The 16877-nt window shown below is 35.5% G+C and overlaps 1 protein-coding gene across 5 annotated transcripts in view; it reads right to left on the bottom strand.

Moving 5' to 3' along the window:
• The window catches only part of RIC1 (RIC1 homolog, RAB6A GEF complex partner 1), a 145411-nt gene that overhangs the window by 40579 nt on the left and 87955 nt on the right, over window positions 1-16877 (bottom strand). For 4 of the 5 annotated variants that reach the window (XM_025423538.3, XM_025423535.3, XM_049092960.1 and 1 more), the window contains 3 exons: window positions 10442-10584; window positions 10020-10156; window positions 4978-5069 (listed from right to left, as the gene is read on the bottom strand). In XM_025423538.3, the coding sequence (XP_025279323.1) occupies window positions 4978-5069; window positions 10020-10156; window positions 10442-10584 (372 nt within the window). The remainder of the gene's footprint in view (window positions 1-4977; window positions 5070-10019; window positions 10157-10441; window positions 10585-16877) is intronic. The other variant, XM_025423536.3, reaches the window with a different exon arrangement.

The following is a 16877-nucleotide window of genomic DNA, read 5'->3' as shown; positions in this document are numbered from 1 at the left end:
CCCTGGTAATGTGCTATCTCTCATGCCGGATAGTATTTTATACAGATTTTCATCTTATTATTTTTTTATGTCCTATATAATTTTTATATCTACACACATGATACATGCTATTTTGTGTATACTGTATATATAATGATTTCATTTAAGAAATCTTTACAAAGACCAAATTTATGAACGGCCAGAAACCAAAACTTTGTAATATTACTTCTAAGCTACATTTCAAAATTGACCTATAATGATCATAAAAAAAAGTTTTGCTTATGGAATTCTTTTCAGATTGAAAATTTAACACAAATGTTATTTTTAAACTACTGTTAAACCTACGGCTGCTTTTGCACACATGAGGATGATACGGGTTCATCACCGCCAGAATGTTCTGGCAGTTATATGCACTCCTTTGTGGGGGAAGCCAGACAGTTTTCCCACAGCAGTTCTGACCCATATGCAACCAGGTCTGCTCTTCTGAAGGATCAGGGCTGAGGCTCAATAAAACACCCAAACTAACAGGCCATGTGAAGTTATCCCACAGCTCACTAATGCTGCGTTTTTAAATATTTTTCTTCTCTTTCATTCTGAATAAATTATCTTCCTATGTTTCCAAATCATTATTCTTTTCTTCTGCAATGTTTGATTTGGATCTTTAATCTCCCTTATTTAATACAAAAGAGACCCTCTCCAAGCTCTCTGGAACTCCCTATCCACCTGTCATCCTTCATGTATCATCCTGAGACCCAGCTGCTTAGGTCTCCCCAGATTTTCACTTCCCTGTAACTCAACTCAGGCAATCTCCCAGGCTCTGTCTCCCCGGCCTTGTGCTACAGCCTGGAAACTCTCTCAAAGTAATTAAAGCTGAGGCATCTGCAAAGTTTTATTTCTCATCTTTCAAGGGACCAGTGTCCTCTGCTGCCTAATGTTCTAGGTCTTGAACTCATATTGTCATACTGTTTCATATTTTTGTCCATTTTCCTCCCACATGGGAGTGAGAACATTGATGTTAATTCCATCTCAGTCAGAAGTCAAATGCCTGGGAATAGGTATCTTTCCAGACTACCTGCCCAATTAGACACTTTGCTGAAAGACAGCCCTAAGTAGCTAAGTAGCTAGCAGGTATTTACTTGTTTTTGCTTTGCACCTGACAACTGTCAAGTGGTAACTCTGGGTTGCTGAGCTCTAAACAAGTCAGTGAGGAGAGTCCAAATATTTTTAATACAAGAAACTGGTGCTAAGTCAATACTTAAAAAAGACTGACAACTAACCTTTCATGTATTCTCTACTGCCTAAATTGTTCAAATTATTTTTATTTCCATTTCCCATTAACCCATTACAGGAAAAAATGTTTCTTCATGCATAAGACACTACTCACTAACCTCAAAGCAAAAACATATCTCTGTAAGAGATATAGTTATAATCACAAGTGACTAAATTTAATATCACTCGTACCAGGACAACTTAACATTAGTGCTATACGGTGCCATTGCAAGTACATTACATATGATAAAAAATGTTTAACCAAAAAAAAAAAAAAAAAAAGTTTAACCAGCATTTGGTCAAACCTTTAAACATAAAGGTAAGAATTAGGTTGTAGAATTGATCCCCTTGCAAACTGGCATCCTAGAAGAAAGTTACCTTCCTACTCAAAGGATACCAGCTATAGTTTAGTGTTCAGAGCAATTAATTCTGTTAAGGGCTGGAAGATCAGAGCTAGAAGCCACTAGTCTGTTAGGTCACATAGCTACAATCACAAACTTCCACCCCAACTCATGGTCACAAAAAAAAAAAAAAAAAAAAAAGGCTGGCACCCTCCCAACTGATGAGAAGTAAGAAGACAGAGGCCGGAGGCCAAGATTCTACCTTCACTGTCCTGGGGAAGGGCCTCTCATGGGTTCTACTACTTGGCCTTGGTAGGCCTGCGGGTGCTACCCTGACTGCAGGCAGCACGGTACTGTGCACCTGCCACTGCTCCTGTCCAATGTTCCTGTGTGAACTTCCTCATCATCTAACTGGACTAGCTCAACAAGAACACGCTTCAAGGTTCCAATCATGACAGGTTTAGAGGAACTAACTAAAAGCCATTATGAAGGGCAGCCCAGGTGGCTCAGCGGTTTAACGCCGCCTTCAGCCCGAGGCATGATCCTGGAGACCCAAGATCGAGTCCCATGTCAGGCTCCCTGCATGGAGCCTGCTTCTCTCTCTGCCTGTGTCTCTGCCTGCCTCTCTCTCTCTCTCTCTCTCTCTCTCTCTCATAAAATCTTTTTTAAAAAAAAGGAGAAAAAAACTTCAAAAAAAGCCATTATGCAGAAACAAGACATATTTAGAAAGCAGGACATTTTATAAATAACCAACCTGGACTCTTAAAAAGTTAATGTCACAGAAATAAGAAAAAAGGTGTATGGGTTGTTACAGGCAAAAGAGGATGACAGGGAAACAATAACCGAATACAAATCATTGATTTTGACTGACTCTGGTTCAAACAAGCAAACAAGGAGCTATAAAAAAAATTTTGGTGACAACAGGGTTAATTTGAATATAGATTGAGAATTAGATCTTATTTGGGGGTCTATCATTAATTCTGTCGTATGACAAAAATATTGAATTATTATCTAAGAAAATATCCTCTTTTTGAAAACCAGTAAACAATGTAAATAGCCATTAATAGCAAAACAGATAAATTATGATACATTCATACGCTGGAACACCATAAATCAATCAAAAAATAATTTTTGCTACTGGCAAACAGCATGGGTGAATTTCACAATGCTGACTGAAAGAAGCTAGACCCAAAACATAGTTAGAATATGAAGTTCATAAACATGAACTTCTATAAAGTTCAAAATCAGGTAAAAGTAAATTATGCTCTTTAGGAGCGCATGCATATGTGGTAAAACCATAAAGATAAGTAAATGATCATCACAAAGACAGAACAGTGGTTACCTGTAAGTGTGCTGAGGAGGTAAGAGTTGTCATTTAGGAAGTAGTGGGGCTGAAACTTTTATCAGCTCACAACATTCTAGTTCTTGACCCAGTTATGAACAGAGGTGTTTGTATTATAAATATTTGTAAAACTGAGTATTTGGACCCATACACTTTCCTTTAAGTATGGAGGGTTTTTTTCATTTTTTAAAATTTAAATTCAATTAGTCAAACATAATACATCCTTATAGTTTCAGATGTAGTGTTCAACAATTTATCAGTTGCATATAACACCCAGTGCTCATCATATCAAATGCCCTCCTTAATGCTATCACCCAGTTACCCTACCCTCCCCCCATGCCCTCCAGTGACCCTCAGTTTGTTCCCTATTGTTAAGAATCTCTTATCAATCTCTTTCCTCCCCTATGTTCATCTGTTTTGTTTCTTAAATTCCACTAATGAGAGAGATCATATGGTATTTGTTGGGACACCTGGGTAACTGTCAGTTAAGTATCTGACTTCAGCTCAAGTCATGGTCCCAGGATCCTGGGATCCAGGCCCTGTTGGGCTCCCTGCTCAGCAGTGAGTCTGCTTCTCCCTCTCCCCCCGCCACCACTTGTGCTCTTTCTCAAATAAATGAATAAAATCTTAAAAAAAAAAAGATATCACATGGTATTTGTCTTTCTGACTGACTTAATTTTGCTTAGCATAATACCGTCTAGTTCCATCCACATCATTTCATTCTTTTCAAGATTTCATTATTTTCAATGACTAGTATTCCATTCTACACACATACACACACACACTCCAATATATATAAATAGTCCATTACACACATCTTTATCTGTTTATCAGTGGATGGATATTTGGGTTCTTTCCATGTTTTGGCTATGAACATTAAGGTGCAGGTCAAGTTAGCATTTTTGTATCCTTTGGATAAGTATCTAGTAGTACAACTGCTGGGTCACAGGATAGTTCTATTTTTAACTTTTTGGGGAACCTCCATACTATTTTCCAGAGTTGCTGCACCAGTTTGCATTCCCACCAACACTATAGAAGGGTTCCCCTTTCTCCACATCTTAGCCAACATCCATTGTTTCCTGAGTTGTTAATGTTAGACATTCTGACTGGTGTAAGGTGGTATCTCATTGTGGTTTCGATTTGTATTTCCCTGATGATGAGTTATGTTGAGCATTTTCATGTGACTGTTGTCATCTGTATGTCTTCTTTGGAGAAAAGTCTGCTCATGTCTTCTGCCCATTTCTTAACTGGATTTTTTTTTTTAAGATTTTATTTATTCATGAGAAAGAGAGAGAGGCAGAGACATAGGCAGGGGGAGAAGCAAGCTCCCCAAAAGAGCCTGATGCGGAACTTGATCCCAGACCCCAGGATCACGCCCTGAGCCGAAAGCAGATGCTCAACCACTAAGCCACCCAAGTGCCCCATCTTAACCGGATTTTTTGAGTGTTCAGTTTGACTCAGTTCTTTATAGATTTTGGATACTAGCCAAAGGAAAGGATTATTTTTTTAAAAAAAGAAAAATATCTTCCCTGATCCTCTTTTAAATAATAAAGAACCTAAATTTTGGCTGATTTAATCTTTTTAATTTATAACTTAAATTACAAGTTCCAATCACTAAAGAAAAGCTCACCTTTACAAATTAAAACACTTAATATCCTAAATCTGCCCTTTAGATCTGTTTTGCTTCAACCTAATAAAATGCTTTCAGATTTTAAAGATTGTATTTATTCATGAGAGACACAAAGAGAGAGGCAGAGACATAGGCAGAGGAAGAAGCAGGTTCCCTGATGGGAGCACAAAGCAGGACCCAATCTTGGGACTCCAGGACCATGCCCTGTGCCAAAGGCAGACACTCAACCACTGAGCCACTCAGGTGTCCCGCTTTTAGATTTTATATTAAGGCTGACTCCTATATTGTGATAGGCATGACAAAGTTTACAAGTATGTTTAGACCATTTTTTGTTTAAAAAAATATATTGGAAAAAAAGCACACAAAAAAACCCATTATTTTTGACAATGACTCTTAAAGAAGTCTCTATCAATTACCTTGCACAACCAAATGCCATGAGTCGATACTTGTTATTTACTGCTACACAAGTTCCATCAACAACATCTTGTGGCCAAACTCCATGAAGCTGCTATAATAAAGAAAAATAATGAAGGTTTTAAAAGTGCTGTCTAAATACACTGTAATCAGTATAATTCTCTTTCAATAAACATACAGTTTTGTAAGGCTTTCTTTGGTTTCATCTGGCTAAGAAAATATTCTATCGGGACTACCATCTGAATAGCAATTTCATTAATTAGTTCAATAAATATTCTCAAATGAGCTCAGTCTAGAGCTAATTTATCTACTTGTAAAACACTAAAAAATGGACTATCTGCAAACCTAACTAAATGAAGATGACTTTCCTATTAGGATATAAACATCCTGACAGCAGGAACTGAATCTAACTTGCTCACTAATATTATTCCCATCACCCCCCACATTGTGTTTAACTGCTCAATTGTAGAAAACAGCAAATTTTATTTCATCTATCCTTTAAAAGTGGTTTGTGATTGTCAAGTGCTTACTATTCTCTATTATTCCTTTATTTTACAGTATGGTATATAACCTACTAAGATTCACAGGATAGTGCCTGGCAGCCTAACATCTCAGGTCTACTATTCACTTGCTAAAATAATGATCTGACCTCTCCAAGCTTTAGTTTTGTTTTCATAAGTTCTTACCTCTTAAGAGTGTTTTGCAGAGTAAATGAGAACATACATACATGTAAACTATTTGATACAATGACTAACATTCAAAAAGTTAAGCATTCAATAAATGAATACATTATTATTAAGCTTCTATGCTATTCGGCTCCATTGTTTGTTTTTACCTTTCAAATCAAGGATGTCTTAGATTATAAATTCTAAGGCAAAGGTCATTATGATTATTAGTTTAATAAGCACAACAACACAGCACACTATACAATACAGCACTTTATTTTTGGATGATCCTAACAGTAAACACTCTAGAAGATCCAATATAAATAACAGCTCTGTTTAAAATATAATACTATAGATTTTATTTAATTCCCATTTAAATGAGCTATATAATCAATTATCTAAACATGGCATATCTGCTTCCCTTTTTTTTTTTTTTTTTTTTGGTATTTTTCAATTATAATAAAAAAACACTATTTTAGATGACCAAAAAAGGTAAAGATAGCACTGAGCATTATTTCTTTGGACCACTGCTTAGACTGAAATTAATTAACTGATTTCTGTAACAAGTATTTTCCAGGTGCCCACTATTCACCTAGCACTGTTCTAGGTGTGGAGGATGTGGCAGGTATTCAAAAACACCAAAATTCTTGCCTTATATTTGTTAGGAGGTTGTTAAGTTAAAAAAAAAAAAAATAGTATATTGGAGATTGGTGAATACTGTAGAAAAAAATAATAAAACAATTATAGAAAACAGATCGTATGGGAGGATAGAATAGTCAATAAGTTTTCCCCAAATGCAAATGCATTTTGAGGAACGAACTCAAGGAGATATACCAAGTACAAAGGCCCCAATGGAGTAGCATTTTTGGCATGTTCAAGTACATCAAAGAAGCCTATGCAGATGGAGTGGATTGGAATGAGGAAAGAAGTAGTAGATGAGGTAACAGATGTAAAAGGAGGTTAAATTTACAGGGCTTTGAAAGCCACTATAAAACCTTTTTGGCTTTTTCCCTAATTTATACATAGTCACTGGAGGATCTTTAATTTTTTAGAATTTTTCCATTATGAATTGTAACACATTAAAGAACAATACATAATTACAAGATTGTACATCTCAATAATATCACAAAGTAAACACTGTGGAATTAGCTAGCACGTAGGCCAAGAATTATCAGTATCTAACCGTGTCTCTCCTGACCAATATACCCTTACCTACCACAGAAGTAACCAACATCTACACTTAAATGGTAATCACTTCCTTCTTTTCCTTTAGACCAATACTACTTAAGAACATGCATCCATATAAATTCTAATTTAGAACAGCCTATGTTATTTTTAATTTTACATAAAATAAAATCATAGCACATATCCTTTTGTGTCTAGCTGCTTTCACTCAGCACATCTGTGAGACCGAGGCAAGTCACCACATACAGCCTTGCTGTGCATGCAAGCCTCTGCCTCCCTTGCCTGGGGATTCTTTGCGGTATTGTTAGCTCTCCAAAGCCTTCAGGTACATTAAAAAATGTTTTTCTCCAGCTTTTCTAGTTGTCTTCAGCAGGTTTTGTCCTAATTATCTAGTCCTATTGAAGGGCTTTGAGCAGGGGAGTGGTATAATCTGACATATTTTAATATATCTGTTAAATGCCTCAAAAATGCCAAAAAGAATTTTTACAAAGCACTTAAGTAGTACCTAATATAAATATGTCATTAAGTGTATCTCCCAATTGCCAGTAATATACATATGTATTCTTTACTTCTAATTTGTATTTTCTAACTTATTTAATAATGTCCATTTGCTTTTCATTTTTTTCTAAATTCTTAATTTACTGGAAAGTTTCTTTAACCAAAGCCTAATAAAAATGATAAAAGCTGATACTTAGAAAGGAGTCACTTTTTCAGCTCTAGGATTTTTGTTTTCAACAAAAACATTTAAATCCCAAGCATAATTACAAATTACTATGTAAAAAATTTTTTTTATTATTTTTTTTACTATGTAAAAAATTAAATACTTCAAAAACTCAATTGTATTCTTATATATTGACATATTACCACAAATGCATTATTTAGTACTTTACTATGTGAATAATGGAAAACAGTTTTAGGAATACTAAAGCTGACTCTATACATAGAAAACAATATGCCCGGGCAGCCCGGGTGGCTCATCGGTTTAGCGCCGCCTTCAGCCCAGGGCCTGATCCTGGCGACCCGGGATCGAGTCCCATGTCGGGCTCCCTGCATGGAGCCTGCTTCTCCCTCTGCCTGTGTCTCTGCCCCCCACCCCTCTCTCTCTCTCTCTGTGTCTCTCATGAATAAATAAAATCTTTAAAGAAAAAAAAAAAAGAAAGAAAACAATATGCCCTTAAAAAATCTTGGGGTACCTGGGTGTCAGCCTTTGGCTCAGGTCATGATCTCGGGGTCCTGGGATTCAGCCCTGCATCAGGCTCCCTGTTCAGTGGGGAGTCTGCTTCTACCTCTCTCTCTGCTGCTCCCCCTGATTGTGTGCGCTCTCTCTCTCTAATAAATAAATTTTTAAATTTTTAAAATGTTTCCAGTTAAAGAGAATAGACTGAATATAAATACTTAGCTTCTCTCTTAAAATCCCAACTTTTATAACAGAAATAATTTCTTCAAAAGCATAAACTGACAAGGACAACAAAAGGGAGAAGAGGTAGTATCAGAATATCTTTTTTTTTTTTTTTAGAATATTTTAAAAGGTAGGAAGTTAAAAAAAAAAAAAAAGGTAGGAAGTATATGGATAAGTAGCATCCTAAACTTGCATTAAAGAACACAAAGAGGGCAATCTTGTGGCTCAGTGGTTTAGCGTCGCCTTCAGCCCAGGGTGTGATCCTGGAGACTTGGGATTGAGTCCCACTTCGGGCTTCTTGAATGGAGCCTGCTTCCCTTTGCCTGTGTCTCTGCCTCTCTCTCTCTCTCTCTATCTCTCTCTCTCATGAATAAATAAATAAAATCTTTAAAAAATAAAAATAATAATAATAAAGAACACTAAGAAATAGCTAAATTTATACTGTACGGTGCAAAAAGGCTTGGAGATTGAGATTTCTCAGAAAGGGTGAACTAAAAGCAGTAGGACTTTTAGTCTTTTAAAGCCTGTTTAAGCATCATCTGGGTGTTCCCATAGTACCGTCTCAATATGAGCAGCTAAGAAATACCCTCTTTCATTCCAACACTGGAGATTTTTCTTTGGAGAAAAACAAAATAAAAAACCCTGATGTCTCTGGGTCACACTGAGAACATGGATAAGTGAATTTGGACCTTCTAATTTAATGCTTCCATAACTTAAAACCCAGAATACTGGGCCAGTCATGTTTATATTCTCTGGAAAGAACTGTAGGACTTTCTTCCAATGAACACTGGATACAGAGAGGGGAGGAAAGGAAACAATCCAGTGAGCTCAACCAATGCTGACGATTAGATTAGGGTCAAACAAACCCACCAAAATCCACAGAGCTTTCAGTGAATCCAAATTTTAACTTTGGATCTCTGTCACAGCAACCAAATTCACATATTAACTAATCATACATTAATTAACCATTAACTATGAAAAGATCTCATACAAATAAAGGAACAAAGGAAATTCTCAGGATGATAGAAGATAAAAATGCAGAAGTATAATGGTGTTAAAGCAGTCCAGTTTGCAGCAAGCCAGAGGTTCCAAGAGAAATTTCAAGTAGATGAAACAAATAGAACGTCTAATGAACGTCTAAAAGAACTGAGAGGATATTTACACAAACAGCACACAGTATGGGGTTGAATTAGTGGTAAGTATGTAAAAAATAAACAAATATAAAGAACAAACAATTATTAATTCTCAGTGAGAGGGGAAATGTTCAGGAAAGAAAAAATAAAACATATCACATGGCTCAGGTACTAACAGGGTTTGTAGAGTGATAACAATATAAACAATGAATAGTAATTACTCAAAATCACAATAATTATACTATGAAGATGGGAAGAATATATGAATGTGGTAGGAACAGGGAAGCAAATGGTCTTTTCCCACAGTGGGAACTAATAAATAGCCTAAAAATTAAAAATTAAAGAAAACACACAAGAGTAATGGAGATAAGTAGCAAAATAATAGTTAAAAAAAAAAAAAAAAAAAAAGTGGTTGCCTCCAAGAATGGAAACTGGGTGTGAAGAGAGCAGGAATAGGGAAGGAATTATCATTTTTCTTCAACATATCTAATAGAATTGTCTACGTATATTATTTTTAAGTATTATACATGTTGATTTTTAAAAGTTGTTAATAATAACTCTAAAATCTTAAATAAGGAAAGTGGGGGAGGAATTTAACAACAAAAACTAAAATTAATAAATGTAAAATAAAGAAAATAAGCATTCCAAAGTAAAAGTCATACCTCTGCTGTAAATCTACTCGACACTGGTGTAATAAATCCAATTTTACCATCATTGAACACAACAGCAAACCCATCGAGTGTAGCACAGTACTCCATGTCTCTGATGTGCACATCTGCAAAACCCAGGAATGAACCTGCTGATGGAAACAGAAGTACATGAAATATAAATATAAATACAGTAAATAATGACCTTACATTGATTGTTTGTAAACCCCTTAAGAACAGTAAAGGACAAAACTAATGACCTAATACCACCAAACAATGAAACCATTCCTTTCTACACACACACACACACACACATACATTCCCCTTACATAATGAATTCCAAAGTAGAAAAATCAATGTTCATCCATAGCAAATATCTAAACAGATTGTGTCAAATATTAAACATTGGTTCTACCCTGTGCAGAAGATGTAACTACCTCTAGATGACTGCAGATCTACTGAAAAAGGTACTGTGCAAAGATTAATAGCTTTCCTTCCATTTGTCATTCCTTCCCAGTGAATAAGATGAAGAAGTCCATCAGAAGTAGCAACGAGGAGATCTTCCAGCACGGACTGCAAACTGTAAAGAAATAACCAATTTAGAACCAATTACCTATTAATAGAGCAGACTGGGAAAGCAATGAGTATGAATATAATTGCTTTGGAGAATATTCATACAGAGAGGATCATGAACCAACTTACAAAATTGTCAGTCATCTACAACTTGGCTATATTAAGTTGGTTCACCTATGTTTAATTTAATCCAGAATCAGAAATTCTGGAAAAAATAAAAGACTTCAGGTAGCCATTGTCACAAACCTGATCAACCAGATTAAAAAACTAGAAATACTGAAACAGCAAATTCAATGATGGAAGGACAAATGAAAGCTGACAAAAAAGAAAAAAGGCAAAGAAACCATAAAAAGAACAACTTATGACAGGTTGACAGTCTGGAGCCATATAAAGCACAGAGGTAATAATCCTCTAGCCATGGCCAATATGAACCTCCCCCAGTGATGAAAATGCTCTGTATCTGTGCTATCAAACATGGAAACCAGCAGCCATATATGGGGACTGAACACCTGAAATGTGGCTAGTGGGACAAAAGAACTGAATTCTTAAATTTAGTTAATTTAAATTCAAAGAACTTCATTTGATTAGAGACTATTTTACTGGTGTGCACAGTTATGGACCTCAATATTTCTACAGCATCATTGAGCCTCATGTTGTTCATTCCCACAACAAGCATTTATAAAGCCCATGCTCTATGACAGATGCTATGCTCTGTGCTGGAGATTCTGAGGTGAAAAAATAGTTTCTCCCTTCAGAAGACCACTCAGTTGACACAAGAATTAATTATGGAATATGATCTCAGCATTTATTTACAAAGAGATTTAACATTTACTTAGCTAATGGCAAATAAATGCTCACTTTGCTTACTCTTAGACACCTAGCCCCTAAGGCACTAGTGCTAGGTTATATCTGGCACTAAATGTTTGTGGGAGGTGGAAGAAGGAAGAAAAGAAAAGAGGAAAGGAGAATACATGAATGACAGTGCAAAGGTACTGGCACAGAGAAAGAAAAGGAGAACTATGGGAACCAGTGGAAACTACTCTATCAAGAAAGCCAAGGTTGTCAGATGGATTTAAGAAAGAAAGAAAAAATTTAAGAAAATTGTCAAATGCTAGGGGTGCCTGGGTGGCTCAGTCAGTTAATCATCTGCCTTCAGCATGATGATCAGCATCATGATCAGGTCATGATCTCGAGGTCCTTGGAAGGTGTATCTGGGATGGCATGCCGCTCCCTGCTCAGAGGGGAGTCTGCTTCTCCCTCTGTACCTCCCTCTGCTTGTGCTTCTCAACGGTCTCTCTCAAATAAATAAAATCTTTAAAACATAAAAAAAAAAAGAGTATCAAGTGCAAGAGAGAATGAAAAGTGTGATGTGGGATCCCTGGGTGGCGCAGCGGTTTGGCGCCTGCCTTTGGCCCAGGGCGCGATCCTGGAGACCCGGGATCGAATCCCACGTCGGGCTCCCAGTGTATGGAGCCTGCTTCTCCCTCTGCCTATGTCTCTGCCTCTCTCTCTCTCTGTGTGACTATCATAAAAAAAAAAAAAAAAAAAAAAAAAAAAATTAGAAAAGTGTGATGTGTCTATAATGTATACTATATACTCTTAAGTTTTCTTTCATACTTAAGACTGTATTTCAGAAATATTTTAATTTATAATGGCAGTGGAAACGTTTTTAATGTTTTACTTCTTAAAGTAAACCTTCAATCCTTTAAAAGCTGTATTCAATGACTCATTCTCCAAGGACTGTGTTTTCTTCCCTACCACAAAGATTAGAAAGAGTAGAATAATACATTCCCTTAGCCAGCTTCATCTCTTGATTGTAATCAATTGAGTTTATAGAAAGTTCACCTTTGACATATTATATATTCTTCCCCTTCAAAATTATATTTTTAGTGTAAAATTTCTGTGTGGCGTGTAGTGAACAGAATATAAAACTTTATGTTTCAGATCTGCTGCTATATGTCAAGAGAAACAATTCGGTAGAACAGCTGCTGGTTTATCAGTGATTTTCAGTCAGCAGGACTCGGCCTAGGTTTTTTCCGACCATATTCTCCCCCTCCTCTGTTCCTATTTCCCTACAAGAATCACTGCATATGACAGGAACAATATCAAGGTCATCCTGGAGTAATTTAACTGCCTACTACGCAAAATTCAGTTCTCTTCTGATAAAGTTAAAAGAATTCAGAATCTCCACACTGTCACCCACAGGGCTAGCACAAAAAATGACCGGACATGTGAGGAAACAGGAAAAGGTGATCCAGAGTCAAGAGAAAAGTCTAACCATACAAATAGACTCCATCAATTCTGATGTTGGAATTAAAAGGTAATGACTTTAAAGTAATGACCATAAACATGATGAGGAATCCACAGGAAAAAATTAGATCCTTGTCATTTAACTGAAAGTAAACAAACTCATTAAAACAAAGATAATGTGAGTTCGTTAAAATACTGAGAATTTCCATAAATTAGTCAATAGGCCTCAGCCCATACCATGCAAGTGTGGGCCCACTCACTGCCAGTGTCACAAAGATCAGAAAACTAAAGGATTAATTCTTGGCACAAGAAGGTATCAGGATTCTCTGGAATCTTTTCATGCTGCATTGGTTTCTAAGTATTTTGAAAATCACCCCCTGGGAATAAATACACACAAAATGTACATAAATATACTCTAAGTTATATCCTCAGAGAGCCTTTGCAATCACTGACTTCATGGACTTTTTAACAGATAACCAATATCCCAGAGGTGTGTCTTCCCCCCACCCTTAATTTAGGATCTTAGAAGCATAATAGTAGGATCTTGAAAGATTAGTATTTCTGATTAATCAAATGCTCTTAATGGGAAATAAAGAATTCATAATTACCAATTCTCAAATATGTAGATATATCTAATGTCTAATAAGCATTAAATACTATATACTACACTGGGCTTTCCTTAAGTGCCTGGAGGAAGATATGGAATAAATTGTGGTATTTATTAGTATTTATAATGCAGTATTAGGTAGAAACAGACTAAGAGTTTTAATTATATTAGTACTTCTTACCTTCTAAGGATTTTCAATCCTCAAGTAATAACAAACATCAGATGCTCACCATTAATCCTATTCTTTCTTCAAGCAAAAACTAAAAGATGGCAAAAGTCTTGCCATATTATGCCTACAACCAAGTTTAACCATTATCTCTAACTTCATACAACTTCTATTTTGGGTGGTAAGCAGGAAATTAGTCAGTTATAAAAAGTCCAAATATCACATCTTCTCCCTCAATGCAAGAACACATACAGCTCAACTCCAATCACATTTCCAACAAGTATACATTATGTGTTAGGAATACTGCTCCAAAATGCAATTATTTTTCTCAACTTTTGAGAAAAACCTTAGAGAGTTCCAGTCATCCAAACTTGTATATTAAAAACTAGCACCTGACTAAAACAAATAAAACCACTTAGCACCTGACAAGTTAAACTTGTACAAGATGTCAGGATTTCTTTCTTTAAAGCCTCTTTTTCTATCCCATCCCCATGATCCATAAACTTTGCCAGGGGGTAACGGTAGAAAGCCATGCTTGCAAAGTGCTGCCCACAGACATTCCACATTCCTTTTGGACCAAGTTACACTCTGGAGAAGAATCTCTGTGCTGAAATAGCATTTGAGGTAAAGAGTAACCTTCTGACCAAGGGAATCATAATTCAAACTCAATCCTCTCTAACCCTGATCCCATTGAAGCAAATAACAACAGAACAACATTCCTTTTCTTTGAAAAGAATACATAAAAAGATGGACTACACAAGGTAAGACAACAGCCAGCCACTTGCATACAGTTTTATTTGATATGCACCAGTAGCTGCACAGTATTCTAACAAAAAAATGGTGAAAAAAATCTTTTATCAGAACTGTGAATCAGAAGACTTTAAAACACGGGCTTTACATATTCATACAGTTCAATATATTCATATACTACATCCATATAATTCAATATTTAGTAAGACCACAAAATCTTTTTCCCCAAATCTGTGGCCTAGCCACTCCGTTCTCATGCCGTCTCTTATACATTTTTCCAGAACAATACATATTCTAACGCTAACAGCTTCCTTTTAAAAAGGACTACTAGCATTATTATACAGAGTACACCTTGCTTTTTTCACCCAACAACATAATTGGGAAGTTTTTCCAGTAAAGAGTGCCTGAGAGACTCAGTTGGTTCAGCATCTAACTCCTGATTTCGGTGCAGGTCATGATCTCAAGGTTGTGAGATCAAGCCCCATATGGGACTCTGCACTGGGTGTACAGCCTGCTTCTCTCCTTCTCTCTTGAAAGAAAGAAAGAAAAGAAAGAAAAGAAAGAAAAGAAAAGAAAGAAAAGAAAGGAAAGAAAGAAAGGAAAGAAAGAAAGAAAGAAAGAAAGAAAGAAAGAAAGAAAGAAAGAAAGAAAGAAAGAAAGAAAAGAAAGAAAAGAAAGAAAGAAAGAAAGAAAGAAAGAAAGAAAGAAAGAAAGGAAAGAAAGGAAAGAAAGGAAGAAAGAAAGAAAGAAGAAAGAAGAAAGAAAGAAAGAAAGAAAGAAAGAAAGAAAAGAAAGAAAAGAAAGAAAGAAAGAGAAAGAAAGAAAGAAAGAAAGAAAGAAGAAAGAAAGAAAGAAAGAAAGAAGAAAGAAAGAAGAAAGAAAGAAAGAAAGAAGAAAGAAAGAAAGAAAGAAAAGAAAAGAAAGAAAGAAAAGAGAGAGAGAGAAAGAAAGAAAGAAAGAAAGAAAGAAAGAAAGAAAGAAAGAAAAGAAAGAAGAAAAGAAAGAAAAGAAAGAAAGAAAGAAAGAAAGAAAGAAAGAAAGAAAGAAAGAAAGAAAAAAAGAGTGCCCTCATTATTTCTACAGCTGTATACTGTTCCCATTGTGTAGAAGAAAAAAACACTTTTTAAAGATTTTATTTATTCATGAGAGACACAGAGAGGCAAAGACTTAGGGAGAGGGAGAAGCAGGCTCCTCACAGGGAACCCAATGTGGGATTCAATCGCAGGACACCAGGCCCTGAGCCAAAGGCAGACGCTCAACCACTGAACCACCAGGTGCCTCTAAGTAAGAAAATTTATTTCAACAGCTCCCCACGATGGACATTTAGGCAGTTTTTGATCTTTTGTTATTATAAACAATGAAAAACTCTGTAAGCCTGTCATTTGAATTATTTGTAGGATTAATTCCTAGAAGGAGAAATACTGGACAAAGACCATGAGTATATATAACTCTGAAAGGCACTACTTATTAATCAATTTCCAAAGACACTGTATGAATTTACACTCCTACCACCAATGTGTAAAGTTCTCCTCATCCTGAGTTCCTCCCCAATAGTATGTTACCTAATTGTTCACACATATAAGTCATTTATTTAATCTTCTAATGGAGATCTATTATGTAATGTATTAAATTGGAATACAGAAGATGAAAACTGCTTATATTCTTATATTATATTTGTTCTATTGTCTTTTTCTCGCTAAAATCTTTACGTGTTGCGAAAACTGGCCTTTCGTGATATTCCCTCGAAGCATATTTCCCTGTTTTCACAGCTTGTGTTATCTTCTGATCATACCTATAGCCATTTTTTCCCTCTTTCTTTTTCTACTTTTATTTAACCTAATTTGTTAACGTGTCCTTTTGTAAGAATTTATTTGCAGGTTTTCTGACAGGAAAATTTTAATGACTCCTAACAATGAATTCTGAATTAGGAATACCTCTTTTGCTACTACTTCTAATTTTTTTAAAAGCAAATGTTATCATAAGGGATAAGAAATACTAGCCATTTCTATTCACAAAAGGCTGGAAATATCACATAATTTCATGATTGTATATAACTGGGTACAGGAAAAGGTTCTTGGAGGTCCAATTTTAATTCTGGATTCATAAAAAAAAATTGTTAAAAAAGAAACAAAAAACATTGTAGTAAAAAACTTTAAGTTTAAAAAATATACTTTTAACAAAACCCACACATCATAGACACCTAAAATGTCAAAAGCAAAGCAATTACGGAAATAAAGCCAAATTACACATACACTTATTTTTTCCATCAATAAATACAACTTTTTGTATTTTGGTATTTCTGGCCCTCTTATCACAAAATCTTTATTCACAATGAGATCAGAAAGTTTAACTTTCTTACAAGTATTCACATATTTCCCAAAACTTATGAAGGTTTTGGAAATAAAGGCACTTTCTCTTTTCCTCAACCTGGATGACTTTTATCAGTATCATTTCAAGTAACATGCACTATGTTGTATCATTCAAACAATTCTAGATCTTATCAAAAAATATAAATTTCTGGATAAGA

Source organism: Canis lupus, chromosome 1 (genome assembly GCF_003254725.2).
Source record: "Canis lupus dingo isolate Sandy chromosome 1, ASM325472v2, whole genome shotgun sequence".
Classification (NCBI taxonomy): Eukaryota; Metazoa; Chordata; class Mammalia; order Carnivora; family Canidae; genus Canis; species Canis lupus.
The sequence above is the reverse complement of the archived record's forward strand: the minus strand, read 5'-3'. Positions and strand labels throughout refer to the sequence as shown.